Source organism: Furipterus horrens, unplaced genomic scaffold, assembly GCF_987537825.1.
Source record: "Furipterus horrens unplaced genomic scaffold, mFurHor1.1.pri manual_scaffold_13, whole genome shotgun sequence".
Lineage (NCBI taxonomy): Eukaryota > Metazoa > Chordata > Mammalia > Chiroptera > Furipteridae > Furipterus > Furipterus horrens.
In genome coordinates, this window is record NW_028327183.1 from 58,879,506 (window position 1) to 58,893,393 (window position 13,888).

The 13,888-nt window shown below is 49.0% G+C and overlaps 1 protein-coding gene and 1 non-coding gene across 2 annotated transcripts; both read left to right on the forward strand.

Annotated features, from left to right (window-relative positions):
* Window positions 1-3,631: 3,631 nt before the first annotated feature.
* LOC149995652 (zinc finger protein 549-like) lies at window positions 3,632-9,444 on the forward strand. Its single transcript, XM_090260771.1, has 3 exons — window positions 3,632-3,669; window positions 6,201-6,327; window positions 7,353-9,444. The coding sequence occupies exons 1-3, from the start codon at window positions 3,634-3,636 to the stop codon at window positions 8,516-8,518; spliced, it is 1,329 nt and encodes a 442-aa protein (XP_090116897.1). The 5' UTR covers window positions 3,632-3,633; the 3' UTR covers window positions 8,519-9,444.
* LOC149995653 (U1 spliceosomal RNA) lies at window positions 8,800-8,962 on the forward strand. The gene has a single exon (XR_016507970.1). It is a non-coding gene; the product is annotated as a U1 spliceosomal RNA (small nuclear RNA).
* Window positions 9,445-13,888: the final 4,444 nt, after the last annotated feature.

Consider the following 13,888-nt stretch of genomic DNA (forward strand, 5'->3'; position numbering starts at 1 on the left):
TGTGGTCCCCGGAACTCCGTTTCCACGCGCCCCTCACAGCATCGCTCGGCCAGTAGCTACCGAAAGGAACGACCTGCCTTCTGGGGCCGCGCAGGTAATGGCGTGGAAACTACATTACCCAGAACATAGTGTGGAGGCGGCGACTGGCCAATGAGGGCTCAGCGTGCGTGCCCAGCGCGTGGGGGAGGGGCTTCGGCGACCTGATTATGACGCATCGCGTGGGGCGGGGCTTAAGAGCCCGCTTGTGACACGGGAGCGGCTCGTTCAGGCGCCCTAGGGTCGGCTCCGAGGTTCGAAGCGCCGCCGGTCTAGAGTCGGGACTGAAGCGAACGGATAGCGGGAGCAGAGGGGTCGTCCCCGCCCCACGGAGGCGGCCGTGAGACCCGACGGACCCCGTTGGTGACGGCGGCTCTTCCCACAGGCTGGTGGCGGGGCCGCGCCGAGAAGCCCGCCTGAGGTGGGTGCTGAGTCCCGCCGGCCTCCCCCAGCTCTCACCTCGGAGTCGGAGCCCCGATGGAGGGTGCCGCCCGGGTCCCCGCGTGTCGCCATGTGAGGACGGGGCAGCGTTCCCTCAGGGGCGCCCGAGCGCTGGGGAACCGGGGCGTCTGTGTCCAGGGGACGGGGCGACCCGAGCGACTGGAAGCCGTGGCCGGGGGTGGGAGGCACCGCCGCGGAGTAGCGGCGTCAGAGGCAGGCCCAGGCCGGGAGCCGCGGCGATAACTCAGCCTGCGGGCTTTCCTCGCCCGTCACGTGCGGCCCTGAGCAGAAGCGGAGCGGGCCGGACCGTCCCAAGTTCCATTTGTTTCCGTTTTTGCCCGAACGTCTGAACGTACGCAGGCGGGGAGCGAGCACTGGAAGTCGGTTTCAGGGAGCTTACGAGTTGGATTTTGGACGCGCGACACTCGTGTTACGGGACAGGCACCGGCGCCGAGCAGGGCTGCCCGGCCGACGTCGAGTTTGGGTTCCTGGCTTCCTGAGGGAAAGACCTCGCGGCAGGAGGCCAGGCGACTGTAAGGGAACGTTTACTGAAGCCGAAGGCCACGCAGCAAGGAAGGGCCTAGGAGGGAAGAAGCCACGGGAGAGCCTGGGCGGGGCTGCCCTAGATCACCGGGAAGTCAGAGGTAGGGGGCCTTGGGGACAGGTGCAGGGCCCGCCCGGGACGAGCTGCTGCTGCCCGCTGCGCCCCCGGCTGCAAGTCCTGAGGGGACCCGTAGAGTCGAGGAGACGTGTGCCTGCGAAGGAAGAAGCGGCGGAAGGAGGAAAGGGAGTGGCGCGGCCTGCTCCCCAGAGGGAGCGCAAGCCGGGGTCCTCCGTCCTGGGATCGTCCCCTCTCTTGCAGGGGAATCTTAGGGAGGGTCCCGGTGGAGGGTTTCAGTAGAATACCAGTCAGTTCTCAAGGTGTGCCCTTTTAGGGTCGTGGTCACTGGTCGGTGACAGTGAGGGGTTCTTTAGGCGCTGCGGTTGGTTCTGGCATCACCCAACTGGTTTTGCTGCTTTTCTGGACCAGGAGCTGATCTACAACCGAGAGGCCTGGATGTTATCTCCAGGGAGGTGACCGACTGTATCTGGCTGTAAATTTCTCCGCCATTGTGTTCAGCCATCTGTCTCAGTTTCCCTATTCCACTTGCCAAGGAATTTTCTTCGCTTCTTACTATCCTGCCTTGCTAAGATGTTACAAGGTGGGACACCACATGGCTGTGTGGACTTAAAGGTCTGGAAGCCGGCAAAGGGGGCTGGGCTGGACCTTGTGTGGCCTGGGGATCAGATTGAGGAGGGAGAGTCCTAAGGCCCTTATTTATTTTTTTAATTTTATTTATTGATTTTTTAGAGAAACATTGATTTGTTTGATTTGTCTTCCTACTTATTTATGCATTCATTGGTTGATTATGTGTGGCCTGATTGGGGATTGAACCCAAAACCTTGGCATATTGGGATACCACTCTGACCAACTGAGCTATCCGGGCGGGGCCTAAGGTCCTTATTTCTGATGGACCCTGTGGTGAGTGTCAGGAGGCCTGAGACTGAATGCAGGGCATAGGGGTTCAGCATCCCAGAAAGGAGCATAACTGGCATGGGAGTTATTCTAGCCTGTGTCTGTGGAATCAGGCGCCTGGATGTGGTAAGTTGTTGGCCCAGATGGACATGAAGGTGTAAAGTGGTGGTGTACACTCAGCCCTGCAGATCAGCGGATCGTGGGAAACAAATTCTATGGAACAAAGAAACAGCCAGTACAACAAATTATGTGCATAATAAGGGATCTGGATTCCTTTAACTTGGATTTTTAAGTCATAAATGCACTACATCGTGAGAATTTTAGAATGTCTAAGGTCATTATCATGTACCTGCTGTCAACTGGACTCAGCATTTGGTCACTTAGATTGTTTTAGATTATTCTAACATTATTTAAGGTAATTAAAGGAGCTTGTGCTTTTTCCATCATAAAGATAAACTAATATGAAAAAAAGAAAGAAATAGCCAGGTTTGTGAAGTGTATGGGCTCCAGACAAGGCCACTGCTGTATCCCATCCTCACCCCTCAGGCAAGAGGAATGAATGAGTGAGACAGTTAATGGCCTCTCAGGCGCCCTTTAGAGGATCATGTAGCAGACAGGCTTCTTTGCTGAAAGGAAGAGAAGCTGACCTGCCTGTTCATGTTCAGACTCTTCCTTTCAACTCAGTAAATTCGGAATGTATGAGGCATTTGTTGATTAAAACATCAGTTGACCAATATTCTTCTAAATATGTACACATAAGTAGGCAATTAGAAATGAACACATTTGCCCTGGCTGTTGTGGCTCAGTGGCTTGAGCACCGAGCTAAGAACCACAAGGTCACTGGTTCAGTTCCCAGTCAGGGAACATACCTGGATTGCGGGCCAGGTCCCCAGTGGGGGCATGTGAGAGGTAATCAGTTGATATTTCTCTCTCTTTCTCCCTCCCTCCCCTCTCTCTAAATAAATAAATAAATAAAATATTTAAAAAAACAAAAAAGAAATGAACACATTTGCCTTGGCTGAGTGGCTTCAGTTAGTTGGGGCTTTGGCCCGCTGCACGAAGGTTTCAGGTTCAATCCCGGTCAGGGCACATGCAGGAATCTATCAATGAATGCATGGGTGGGTGGAACAACAAATTGATGTTCCCCTCTCCCCTTCTCTCTGAAAACATCAGTACAAGTTTTTTTGAAGAAATGAACACATTCAATAAATTAATCATGATAAAACTTTATACATTACTATACCTATATTTGCTAACAACAGGATGTTACATGTCTCATCTTCTGAAAACCTTAAAGAGCAGTAAGAATGCAAACCAACATTTCCAAAACCCTTTCCCTTCCCTTGCACTGAAAACATACGAAATTGTTAATCCCCTGGATAGTTAGAGCAGTGCCAGGAGGTTGCACAATTTATGTGTTAATACTGTTATCAGCCCTATGATGGGGGAACAATTGTCCCCATTTTACAGTAACAGAGTTGAGGCTCAGGGCAGTTCAGGCTTATGGTCACACAGCTGATCCTAGTGGCACTGAGGTCAGCAGCACTGGACAGGGCAGGGCAGGAGTGGTCCAGGTCAGCTACATCAACCACCTACCGTGGTTACCCATCTCTCATGGCTCCCTCTTCCCACAGGTTTCCATGACATTTGCAGAAAAGCTTATGGACCCGGCACAGGTGAGTGGAGAATGTGCCATACCTTCATGCTCCTCACCTCCGCAGTTATCACCCTGGTGGTTTTCCCACTCACAGAAAGAATGGTGGTGGTGTGAGCTTGTTCACCTCTCCTTCTCCCTCCCTTGGGTCTGAAGGTCCTGTGATTTCACCAAGGCACAGGGTCTTGAACTGAGTCTGGGATTATATAGAGTGGTTCCCGTTTCTTTCTCTCTTTCTTTCTCTTGCTTTCTTTTCTTTCTTTCTTTCTTTCTTTCTTTCTTTCTTTCTTTCTTTCTTTCTTTCTTTCTTTCTTTTCTTTCCTTCCTTCCTTCCTTCCTTCCTTCCTTCCTTCCTTCCTTCCTTCCTTCTTTTCTTTCTCTCTTTCTCTCTCTCTCCCTCCCTCCCTTTCTTTCTTTCTTTCTTTCTTTCTTTCTTTCTTTCTTTCTTTCTTTCTTTCTTTCTTTCTTTCTTTCTTTCCTTCTTTCTTTCTTTCTTTCTTTCTTTCTTTCTTTCTTTCTTTCTTTCCTTCTTTCCTTCTTTCCTTCTTCCTTTCTTTCTTTCTTTCCTTTCTTTATTTTCTTCTCACCCAACAGTATGTTTATTTATTTTAGAGAAAAAGAGAAAAACATCAATCAGTTGCCTCCCATACACTCCCCAACACTGGGAATTGAACCTGTAGCCTTTTGGTTCATGGAACAGTGCTCCCAACTAACTGAGCCACCCAGCCAGGAGAGGTCCCCGTTTATCTTGCCCTGATGGGGTGAGATGTGGAAAGTTGTCTTCAGCTCAGGATCCAGAATGTTCAAATGATTGGAGGTGAACTGGCATGTTATATCTAGTAGGATACAGGATGGGAAGAAGAGTATTTGGGGCATAGGGACACAGTTACCAGGTCTAAAATTGCAACCTGAGGTTTGGGGTCTCAATCTGAAGGGAGTGGGAGCCATGGGATGTTGGGGGCAGAGCAGCCAGGTGATTTGATCCAGACTTTAACAAGCTGTGCCTAGATTCAAGGTGGAGGAGATACTGTGGGGATGGAGGTGGAGGCGGGGGGACCTGGGAGGAAGTTAACTGTGGTGCTGGCTGGGCAGGAGTGCAGGCTGTGGAGGGAGAGCAGAGGTTGCCTTCTGGATGTGTTCTGCACACAGCTGCCCCCATTTAGTGGTGTGGAGAGTGAGAGAGCTGGAAGATGAAGTGGATGGGGGATTCAGAGGTGGCCTGAAGGTTTTTGGCTTTCCATGGAAAGATGGCTGTTCTATCTGTTGAGACAGGGACGTCAGCAGAAGGTGGGATTCTTAGAGGGACTAGGAGGAGTCGGGTTTTGTCCCAGATGTCCCAGAGACTCGAGTGGAGGTTCCCAATTGGCAGGTAGAAACACAGGTCTGGAGATCAGGGGATGTGTTCAGGTTGCAGGCAGCCCCAACATAGTTGCTGTTGCATGGATGGAAATGTAGCTGTCCATCAGATTTCATTAGGTTATGGTGGCAGAGAGCGGAAGGAAGCGGCTGAGGTTTGTCTCTCTGTTGGCAGCCTGGATGGTGGTGGTGGGCATCACAAAGACAGGCGAGGAAGCAGAGTGGCAGGGGCCGGGAGTGTGCCTATGCGGGATAAGGGCAGAGGGGTCCAAAAGGTTTCCAAGGTGTCGGGGATATGAGAGAGGTTACAGCATTTCAGTGAAGGAGGTCAGGTATCAGTTCAGGGCAGGACTCTCTCCCTCTTTGGGCTCCCATATTTGGTGGTTACTCTTGGTGAGGCCTGGGTTGTTTCATTCAGGCTCGTAGATTAGTTGAGGTGACAAAAGGTCAGCTAGGAGTACTGCATAGTGAGGGGAGAGGGCAGGGAGTTTTGTGAAACTAGGCTCTGAATGAGGGTCAGGTGAAGAGAGATTGTTCCCAACTGCTTGTAGGGCTGCAGGTACAGTGGGGGAGGGCCAGGAGTCTGTGAACTCCTCAGGTTTGGGAGGGTAAGTGTGGCACAGATGACTGGGCCATGTGGCAAGTGGCGAGAGTACACAGGAGCCCTGGTGCTCTCTGGGGCTAGGGATCTTGGGAGTTCTGGGACAGGATGGGGCAAAATAGGGTGGTGATTCCATTTGCAAAACACTGCCTGGATTTCACATGCACAGTGGCATGTTGGGAAGCCATGGAAATGACTACAGTGGGCAGGTGGGTATCAATAACTGAGCTGGGAACATGGAGGGACCAGGTATGTAGAGGTTCAGTCCAGGAAAGATGTGCAGGTGAGGAGTAGTATCAAGTTTTATTGTCTGGGAGACAAAATCTGTGAGACTGCAGGATAATTTACTGGTAAAAGAGGAGTGGAGCCCTATTCTAGGCCCAGAGTTCAGACAGGGCTTTTCTGCCCCCTCCCCTGGCTGTTTCTATATCTGTATTTACATTATCAGTGGTGATAAGAACAGAGCAGGTACCAGACCTATATCTTTCCATAGTGGAAGTTGGCTGGAGGGTGAGGGGGGTGGAAATGTTGGGGGAAAGACTGAAGATCCCAGAGACGGAAGCTGCACATTGATTGAACTGTCCCCATTTTCACAGGGCCATGTGGTCTTTGAGGACGTGGCCGTGCACTTCACCCAGGAGGAGTGGGGGCTCCTGGACGAGGCTCAGAGGCGCCTGCACCACAGTGTGATGCTGGAGAACCTGGCACTGCTGTCCTCCGTAGGTGAGGCCCTCACACCCACCACACATCCCTGGGCTGGGCTCTGTCCTTGTCCTTTCCAGGGGCAGCTGTCCTTCCCACCACGAGACCGTGGGCACTGCTTCCACTCCTGGTTCACGGGTACATGTGTTGTTGGTGCCCGGGCCGGGCTCTGTGCACTGTCCCCACTTCCAGTGTGGTCACTACTTGTGGATGGAGGCCACTGGTTCTGCAAGACCCCACTATGAAGCGCTCATGATTTTAGAATGTGGGGTGTCATGAGTTGGATCGCTCTGGGGCCCCGCTGGCCAACCCCAGGTGGACCTGTTCCAAGCCCCATGTCAGTGCTCACACTGAGGAAGGGGTAGGGCCCTGGCTGCCTGCCAGCGTAGGTATCACTTTATCAGTGGCAACAAGGAACAGCCCTGGTGCTTGGGAGCCAGGAAAGGGCGTGTTGTCAGAGCTGGGTCTGAGTCACACTGGGCACCAGGCCTGTGCCCACCATTGTGTGACGCCAGGGATAGAGGCCACATTCATTCTACCTTTTCTTTTCCATTGTCATTTCTAATCTTCCCGTCTGCAGCTCCCCCTAGTTTTTTGGCCTCCACCTCTGACCCATTCCCTTCCACTGTGCCCTTTGCAGCACTCTCGGCATCTGATCTACACTTAAGGCTCAGTGACGTCTGCATGTGTGTGTCCTTAACTGGTCCTGGATCACCAGCTACTGTGTCCCAATCAGACGTGTGGGCCTGGACACAAACTACCACATGGTGCTCACCAGCCACCAGTAGCCACGCCCTTGTTGAAAGCCATTTGCAGAGGGGTGACCTGCAGACCCCGTGTCTCCTTCCTGCCCTGTCCCCTCCTTGTGTCCTTCCCCATCGTGAGCTCCCAGGCCAGCTCTGCACAGCAGGCTTCCTCCCACTGTGTCTGGGCCCTCATCTGTCAGCTGTGTCTTATTTGTGGGCATCTCTGATGCACATTTCTGATGGGGCTGCCCTCTCCCGCCAAAGTCAACACGCACTTCACTGACATTTGTCTACTTCCAGGTTGTTGGCATGGAGCCCAGGAGGCCCCCTTGGAGCAAGGTCATTCTGCGAGAGTGTCACAGGTCTGCACTGCAAAGCCAGATTCAGCCCAGCTCTGTGAGTTGTGTAGCTCAGTCCTCAGAGAGGTTTTGTCCATGGCTGAGCAGAACGGAACACGCCCCAATCAGATCCTGTGCACTTGGAAGGGAAAGAACCAGCACCACACGCAGCAAACCAAAGAGGAACACTCCAGACTGGACAAGGCGAGGCCTTCATTCGTGGAGAGTTGCAGAGCTCACATGACAGAGAGGACCTTCACGTGCAGGGAGGGTGGGAAGGACTTTACAGCCAGAACAGGCCATTTTCAACAACAGGCTCCCCACAGTGTGGGGAAGCCACACAGGGAGACCACAGGTGGAATGGCCTTTCAAAACAGCCAAAATGATTACCAGTGCACTCATTGTGGGAACGCCTTCCTCCATAAACATGTACTTGTTGACCATGAGAAAGTCCACACTGGAGAAAAGCCTTATGAGCATAGGGAATGTGGGGAGACTAGAAACTCCCACCTTGATCAGCACCAGAAAGTCCACACCAAAGCAAGGTTTTATGAGCAATCAGAATATGGAGTATTCTTTCAACAGATATCGGGCCTGAATGACCACAAGAGAATTCACACCAGGCCTTTTGGGTGCAGCCAATGTGAGAAGGCCTTCCTTACACTGTCCCAACTCGTTGGTCACCAGAAAGTCCACTCTGGAGAAAGGCCTTATGTTTGTAGTGATTGTGGGAAATTCTTTGGAAACCGCTCCACACTCATTCGACACCAGAAAGGTCACACTGGAGAGAGACCCTACAAGTGCAGTGAATGTGGGAAATTTTTTGGGAACCGCTCCACACTCATTAGACACCAGAGAGCTCACACAGGAGAGAGGCCCTATGAGTGCAGTGAGTGTGGGAAATCCTTCACCCGCAAATATATACTTGTGCACCACCTGAAAATCCACAGTGGCGAGAAGCCTTATGAGTGCAGAGAATGTGGGAAAGCTTTCAGCCGCAAAGACAAAGCTGTTGAACACCAGAAAATCCACGCTAAAAAGGCCTTACGTGTGAAGCGACTGTCGGAAATCCTTTCTGGACGGCTCCTTACTCATTCGTCAGAGAGTTCACACCTGAGAAAGGCATGAGTGCAGCAAATGTGGGAATCTCTTCTGGTACCACTTCACACCCTTAGACACCAAGAATTCACACTGGGGAAATGCCTTATAAGTGCAGTGAGGTAGGACATCTTTTAGTGTCTGCGAGTGCAGCTGATGTAGGAAATTTCTAGTTGAGCTCCACACTCATACACACTGGCATGTTCACATTGCTATGAGGCTATATGAGAACAGGAGACATGGGATTGTCTTTTCATGCAACTTCAGCCTCATTAAATATTGTTGAGTTTACACTGGAAAAATACCTTCTAATACTTACCTGGCAGGGAAGAGACTATTATCACGAAGGTGGTTTTCCCAGGGCGAGGCTTATCCACTGCACTCTGGATGTGTTGACCCCTGCGATTTCCCCAAATGTGGGAAACTCGACTGCATGATTTGTGTTGTGGGGGACTGCGTTCATGCTCTCCTTTGGGGGAAAAAAAATTCTGAGTGCAGTGAATGTTGGAGAGTCTAGCCAAAACTCATTCACGAGAGCATTAAGTGGGGAAAAGAGCCTGAAGTCTGCTCTCTTTGGCATTGTCAAGTACAATTATATATGTAGGGTTTTTTATTGCACTAAAATACGCATACAAAATTTGCTTAAGTATTTCAGTGTACTGTTCAATACTGCACAACATTCACATTGTGCAATGAATATCGAGAACTTTTTTTTTTTTCCATCTTGCAAAAGTGCAACTGCCCATTAAGCAACAACTTTGATTCTTCCTGCAGCCTTGGACAACTTTATGCTGTTCTGTCTCTGCGTGTGACTGCCCTGGCTACCTCATGTAAGAAGAATCATAGTTTTTGTCTTTTTGTGAGCAGCTTACTTCATCTCCCATAACTTCAGAATTCCCGTTCTTTTTAAGTCTGAGTAATACGTCATTATATATCTTTACCACATTTTCTCCATTCATTCACCTGTTGATGGACACTTCCCTTGCTTTCACATTTTGGCTTGTAAACATTGCTGTTGTGAGGGTGACTGCACAAAAATCTCCCAAAGATTCTGCTTTCAGTTCTTTTGGATATATGCCAGAATATTTTTAATATTTTGAGGAACCAAGGAACTTTTCCATATTGACTGCACCATTGTACATTTCCATCAAGGTCCACAAGGATTCCATTATTTCTACATCCTCAATCAAATTTTATTTCCTGTATCATATTTAATAGCTATCCTAATGAGTGTGAGCTAGTATTTTATTGTGGTTTTGTTCAGCGTTCCCCTAATGATTAATAATTATGTACTTCTTGCCATTTGTGCATATTCCTTGTGTAAATGTCTAAATTTGCCCATTTTAAAATCAGGTTATTTTTCTTATTGTTGGGTTTAGCAGTCTTTATATAATCTAGATACTAGGTTGACTATATTATTTATAAATATTTTCATCTTTTCATTAGTTTGCCTGTTCACTCTGTTGATTGTATTCTTTTTCTTTTTTAAAAGATTTTTATTTGTTTTTAGAGATAGGAAGGGAGGGCGAAAGGGAGAGAAACATTGATGTGTGACAGAAACATCGATCAGTTACCTTTCAAACATGCCCCAACTGGGGACCGGCCTGCAACCTAGGCATGTACCCTGACTGGAAATTGAACCCACGACCTTTTGCTTTGCGGTACAATGCTCAACCAACTGAGCCACACCAGTCAGGGGTGATTGTGTTCTTTAATGCACAGAAGTTTGTATTTTGATATAGTACAATTGATCTATTTTTGCTTTTGTTTTTTGTGCTTTTTATGTCAATGCCTAGAAGTTAGTTGTTGAAAAGACTGTCTTTCTCCCATTGAATTCTCTTGGCACTCTTGTCAGTTGTTTGATCAAATATGCTGCCCTTCATTTCTGGGCAGTTTGTTCTGTTTCATTGGTCTTTATGTTTGTTTTTATGCCAGTACCACAGTGTTCTGATATATAGTTTTATGATAATATTGTGTCGTCCAGTTTTGAGTCCCTGGATTGCTGCTGGCCATTTTCCCTTTTGGGGCAGTTGATTAAGTCCACACCCCCAATCACTGTCCTTATCAGGGACTCACACTCTGGACTGCTTTACACATCCCTCCTGTCCCAGAGCCAGATACAGGCTAGTAGGGACAGCCCCTGTGGCCTTGAGCTCATGAAATTATTCAAATGAGGCCATTGGCAGGGAGCCTGGGAAACCCAGGTAGCCCTGAGCCACCTCCTTTACATAGGGTGCCCCCTACAGCTCCAGGTTACTTAGTGTCAACCCGTACAACCTGCTGTGTGGCCCTGCCTGATGCGTCTCATTCCAAGCCCTAATTATCTGTCCTAGTGTCATTATGTTGTGTCCCACCATCAAGAATCTTTTAAGCCTTGTAAGACAGCTGTAAAACTATTATCCTAGTCATCACTACTCATGTCCTGGGTTGAGCATTATTTTTCTCCCTTTCGCCAGGGCGCATCTGGGCTTACCACATCCAGACCAGGGCTACTCATTCCTTTTCTGGCGCATAATGTGTGCCAGGGCTGGGCTGTGTGCAGTGCACAACCCATCCCCAAGCACCTCAATCTCTGCTGCTCAAAAGCCTTGCAAGATACTGCTCAGGAGTTGGAAATCTCAAAGTTTGTCAAGGAAATTTCAGTGGCCTCTTTTTCCCTGTTCGTTTAAGACCCCTGCAGCCCACTTGGCCACACAAATTGAATGTCAAGGCAGCAATACCATGGAATAGCTTAGCTATACTCTTGACACCCTATAAATGAGAGGATGGGCACACCACATTGTCCACGTGAAACTGTCACATGCAGGGAAGGGTGGGTAGGGGAGGAACTGGGACCATGCCCTATGACTAACGTGCCCTGGAGTACCTGGGTGGGGACATCCCCTATTAGGCAGGATATGAAAACACATTAGGGTTTGGTCTTGGAGTGTTTGCAATATGAGTTTTGTGAGCCCATGAAACTGACTTGGCACATCTTTGACTTAGTTTGGCCTTGTAAGGTGAACATGATAATCACTGCACCATGGAAACACCTTAGTTTAAGCCTTGTGATAAATGAATGCTAAATAGACAAATACCAGATCTAAGAAAACAGAACAACCCTAGCTGATGTGACTCAGTGGATTGAGTGCCAGTCTTTGAACCAAAGGGTCCCCAGTTCAATTCCCAGACAGGGCACATGCCTGGGTTGTGGGCCAGGTCCCCAGGTGAGGGCATGTGAGAGAGAACCACACATTAATGTTTCTCTTCCTCTCTTTCTCCCTCCCTTCCCCTCTCTCTAAAAATAAATAAGTAAAATATTTTTTAAAAATTAAAAAAACAAACAGAACAGTGCTGTATACATAGAGCAACTGGTAACTACTATTGTGCGTGAAATCCAGTAGGTACTTGCTGAACATAGGTAACTAAGTACTACAGCATAGCTTCCCTGTTTATTGTCACTTTTCTATCCAGTCTTTTAAATATCATCTGTGTCTACAAGCAGTTAAATAGCCACATTGTCAACTATGGGAAAAAATCGCATTTTGGAGATGAAAACCTGAGTGAGGCCAAGGTTCCAGGGCAGCCACAGGCTCAGCTTCATTCTCTGGCTTTAAGACTTCTTAAATTTCACTGAGATCTTAACCATTTCTTTTACTCGTACATGTCACAGGTGTGTTTCCCTAGAATTATTTTTGCTACTTTCTTTGAATAACTAATCATTATTAATACCTTTCACTAATTTCCATTCACAAGTGTTTTTGTGAAAAAGATAACTCCCTGCAAAGACACCGCTTCAGCAGTTTGAGGTGAAATACTGAATCACTTCCCAGTGGGATGAGATCATAGCATCCCACACCTTTGTCTTGGGAACAAGGTGCTCCCTTTGTACACCTTCTCTGACTCTTTAAAGAGCATGTATTATCCCGGCAGAAAAATAGCATGTGATAAATCACCTTCTCAGATTGGTTTCAAGTTCTTAAAAGAATTGAAAGAAGTCTCTGACATGGAGTAGTAAATATTTGAAGAAATGTGTTGCTCTGTGGGTTCAAACAATGACATACATACAGGAAAGGTGTTTTTTGGAAACCAGAAGCACAGTGTCACTCTACCAACTTCTGTTCCTCCTGTCATCCCTCCTCGTCTTCCCCATCATGCCTCTGTCGCAGTCTTTTCTTATCCTGGACCAAATATACTGAAAAATCTTTAAACTGACTCCAGAGTGTGTGTATTTGAAAAGCCATGTCATGAGCACATGTCTGTCATATAGTCTTTCCTATACATCAGCCGGGCAGCAGCTCAGCTAGCTGCCTGCTAAGCAGCGCAGCACTAAGGAATAGACAAGAGTCACACAGTAGCTATGATGTTCACTGTTATTACATGCAGCTTCACTCGAAGTAGGGCATCGTATCGTATCGTATCGTATCGGCAGCCGTCCATCTCGAGAGACGATGGTGTAGCTTCTTAAGAGTCTATCTGCACCACCGAGAATGGCTGTGCAGTCCGACTCGGGAGTGACACGGTATCTGTCTCCTCCCGTGTTGAATCGACATCTTGCGATGACGCTGGAGTGTCCTCTCCAGTGAAGCTGAAGCTACAGAGCCTGGGCAGGGTGATATGGAGGGTCTGCTGTTGCCCATGCAGCAGACCCCCCCTCTCTTCGCAGCTGAAGGGTCCAAGGGAAAGACTGAGTCAATACAGCTTGGCTTCAGGTGCGCCGCAGGAGTTGCCGGTGTTGACTACAACGTCAAACCGCCTTAGGGACTCCGGCTCCGGATTTTCTGTCGGGGTTTACTCCCTTAGCCTTTCCCCTGAAGAGGTATGCCGCAAGGCAGCGGAGGTTTTTTGGAGTCAGAGTTTTCCTTCTCTGATGTGCTCTGACTGGAAGATCGAACCAGCGACACTTAGCTCGCAGGCCGACGCTCAATCCACTGAGCCAAACCAGCCAGGCATCAACATACATTAATATCCTACTCACACTCAACAACCTAAGAGGATTATAACACACACACTGCAATCAATGGAGGATAACGAACCTGAGTCCCAGAGTCTCAGTCTGCAGGTCCAGGAGACAGCACAGTGGGCAAGGGTCTTGTCAGTGTCTTGAAAGGAAGGATCTCCAGAGCCAGCAGGACAGCAGAGCAGACGAGGTCCTCAGTTCAGCAGGGCAGAGCCTCTGGCGGCCTATGCCAAGGGAGGTCAGCATGGCACAGAGCAGCACTCTGGCACGTGGAGCTCAGCTGTCTCAACAGTGGTCTGGAAACTGCCTCAGGTATACCTTGAAAGTGGTGTACTCCACCCTTCTGGGTCTTTTCAGTAAAATGACTTGGCACCCCTGATGCCAAGTGTGGAATTCCCCCAGGAGCCTATGGGTGGTACATGGCTGTTCTGCTTGACACCCCTGTTGGCGAGTGTGGAATT